Here is a 1,685-nt window from a genome sequence, read left to right on the forward strand (position 1 = left end):
TCATTGGCTTGAAACTCTGGGGTACAGTTATGGTGGATAATCCCGATGCCTCCCATCAACTGCAAAAATAAAAAATAGATGATTTCCTTGATATTTCAATTTCTAATGAAACAAGTAATGAAGCGGTTAGTAAAGTTATAAAATGTGATCACTCATAAATAAAGGTGAGACCATTTGCATGTGTTCCTGCTTTATGGACTATGGCTCAGATGTACAAAGTAGAAAACATCTGAATGAAAGAAGAGATCACCTTCTGCCGGCTTTAACCTTTAGGTCATTTACTTCTTTGAGACCGGGATTGATAAATATTGTATATGTGGGAAAAAAAAAAGAAAAAGATCTATGGAACGTGGTAAAAGCACTGCTCTGAAGAGCAGACGTACAGCAATGCCGTGTCTATCCTATCGGCACCTGGCGCTGTGCCTATCCTATCACCACGTACCGCCATAGCCATTCTCCTCCCCTCTAGTTCCTGCACACAGTGATGTCACAGCACCGCACAAAGGTGAGACAACCAGACCTGGCTAAAGCGACCCAGTTAAACAAGGCCTCCAGAATACCCATCAATGAAATAATCACATTACTGGGTTTTAGGACTGAGATCTTCAGTTTTGGTTAAGATCTACCACACTACTACCAAGAGAAATGCAGGTATCAGTTGTTCATACACATTGTTACTCAAGTATAAAAAGGTAATCAATTTGTTCCTGCACACAGTGATGTCACAGCACCGTACAAAGGTGAGACAACCAGACCTGGCTAAAGCGATCCAGTGAAACATAAGTCGACTTACAAGGCAAGTGAAAGCCAAACCTTTTCTTTCTTGATTGAGACAGTTTATTAGATTCCTATTAACTTCTATTAGCACATATCATATTCTTTCTTTAGGAGCATACCTAGGTATGTACTGTGCCCGTGTCTGGCGCACAACATACAGGTATTCTGCCAAACTGCTCCCATATAGTGCTCCATAAACGTGCACGCTCCTGAACCCACCTACCTGCTCTTAAACAAAGGATGCTAAGAGGATAAAGTCAAATTGATAATAGATGTAAACTGGAATATTTTTTATAATTGTTTGTCCTTTATGTAAAATTAGGGGTTTTATGTCCCTTTAACCCCTTGGCTATTAAATACCTGCAACCAGAGTGTTATGGACAATGAACGAGTTAAATATTGCTGTAACCATTCTACAAAACAACATTAACAGTTTTTGGGCTGCTTCCTAGGTTGTTGGGTTTTTTTTTTTTGGGGGGGGGGGGTTCATTTCTCGAGACCTGGAATAAAGAATTTGATTTTATCTATTATATTTCTTTTAGATGTGACATTCTATTACTACAACATGCACACACCACCATTTTACTAAAATGTACATTTTATAACACAAGAAAGTTAAAACATACAACTTTCCTTCTGAATCTGGAAAGTAAAAATCATGAGAGCATATACAGTGCTAAACAAATACGTGGCTAATATTTCATGAAGAAATGGAGTCAGATTTTGCAATTCCCCCATTCAAGAAAAAAAGGAAATTTATGCTTACCTGATAAATTTATTTCTTTTACGATACGACGAGTCCACAGATTTCATCCTTACTTATGGGATTACACCTCTTGAGGAGGCAAAAAGCTCCACAGCAGAGCTGCATAAATAGCTCCTCCCTTAATAAATAGCTCCTCCCTCAC

At 38.6% G+C, this 1,685-nt stretch overlaps 1 protein-coding gene across 1 annotated transcript in view; it reads right to left on the minus strand.

Moving 5' to 3' along the window:
• Window positions 1-59, minus strand: part of LOC128643652 (inosine-5'-monophosphate dehydrogenase 1-like) — a gene marked incomplete at both ends in the record, with an annotated part of 38,586 nt that extends 38,527 nt beyond the window's left edge. Inside the window, one exon of the mRNA XM_053696478.1 lies at window positions 1-59. This exon is cut by the window's left edge and continues 16 nt beyond it. Coding sequence (XP_053552453.1) covers window positions 1-59 — 59 coding nt within the window.
• Window positions 60-1,685: the final 1,626 nt, after the last annotated feature.

This window comes from Bombina bombina, unplaced genomic scaffold (assembly GCF_027579735.1).
Source record: "Bombina bombina isolate aBomBom1 unplaced genomic scaffold, aBomBom1.pri scaffold_1915, whole genome shotgun sequence".
Lineage (NCBI taxonomy): Eukaryota > Metazoa > Chordata > Amphibia > Anura > Bombinatoridae > Bombina > Bombina bombina.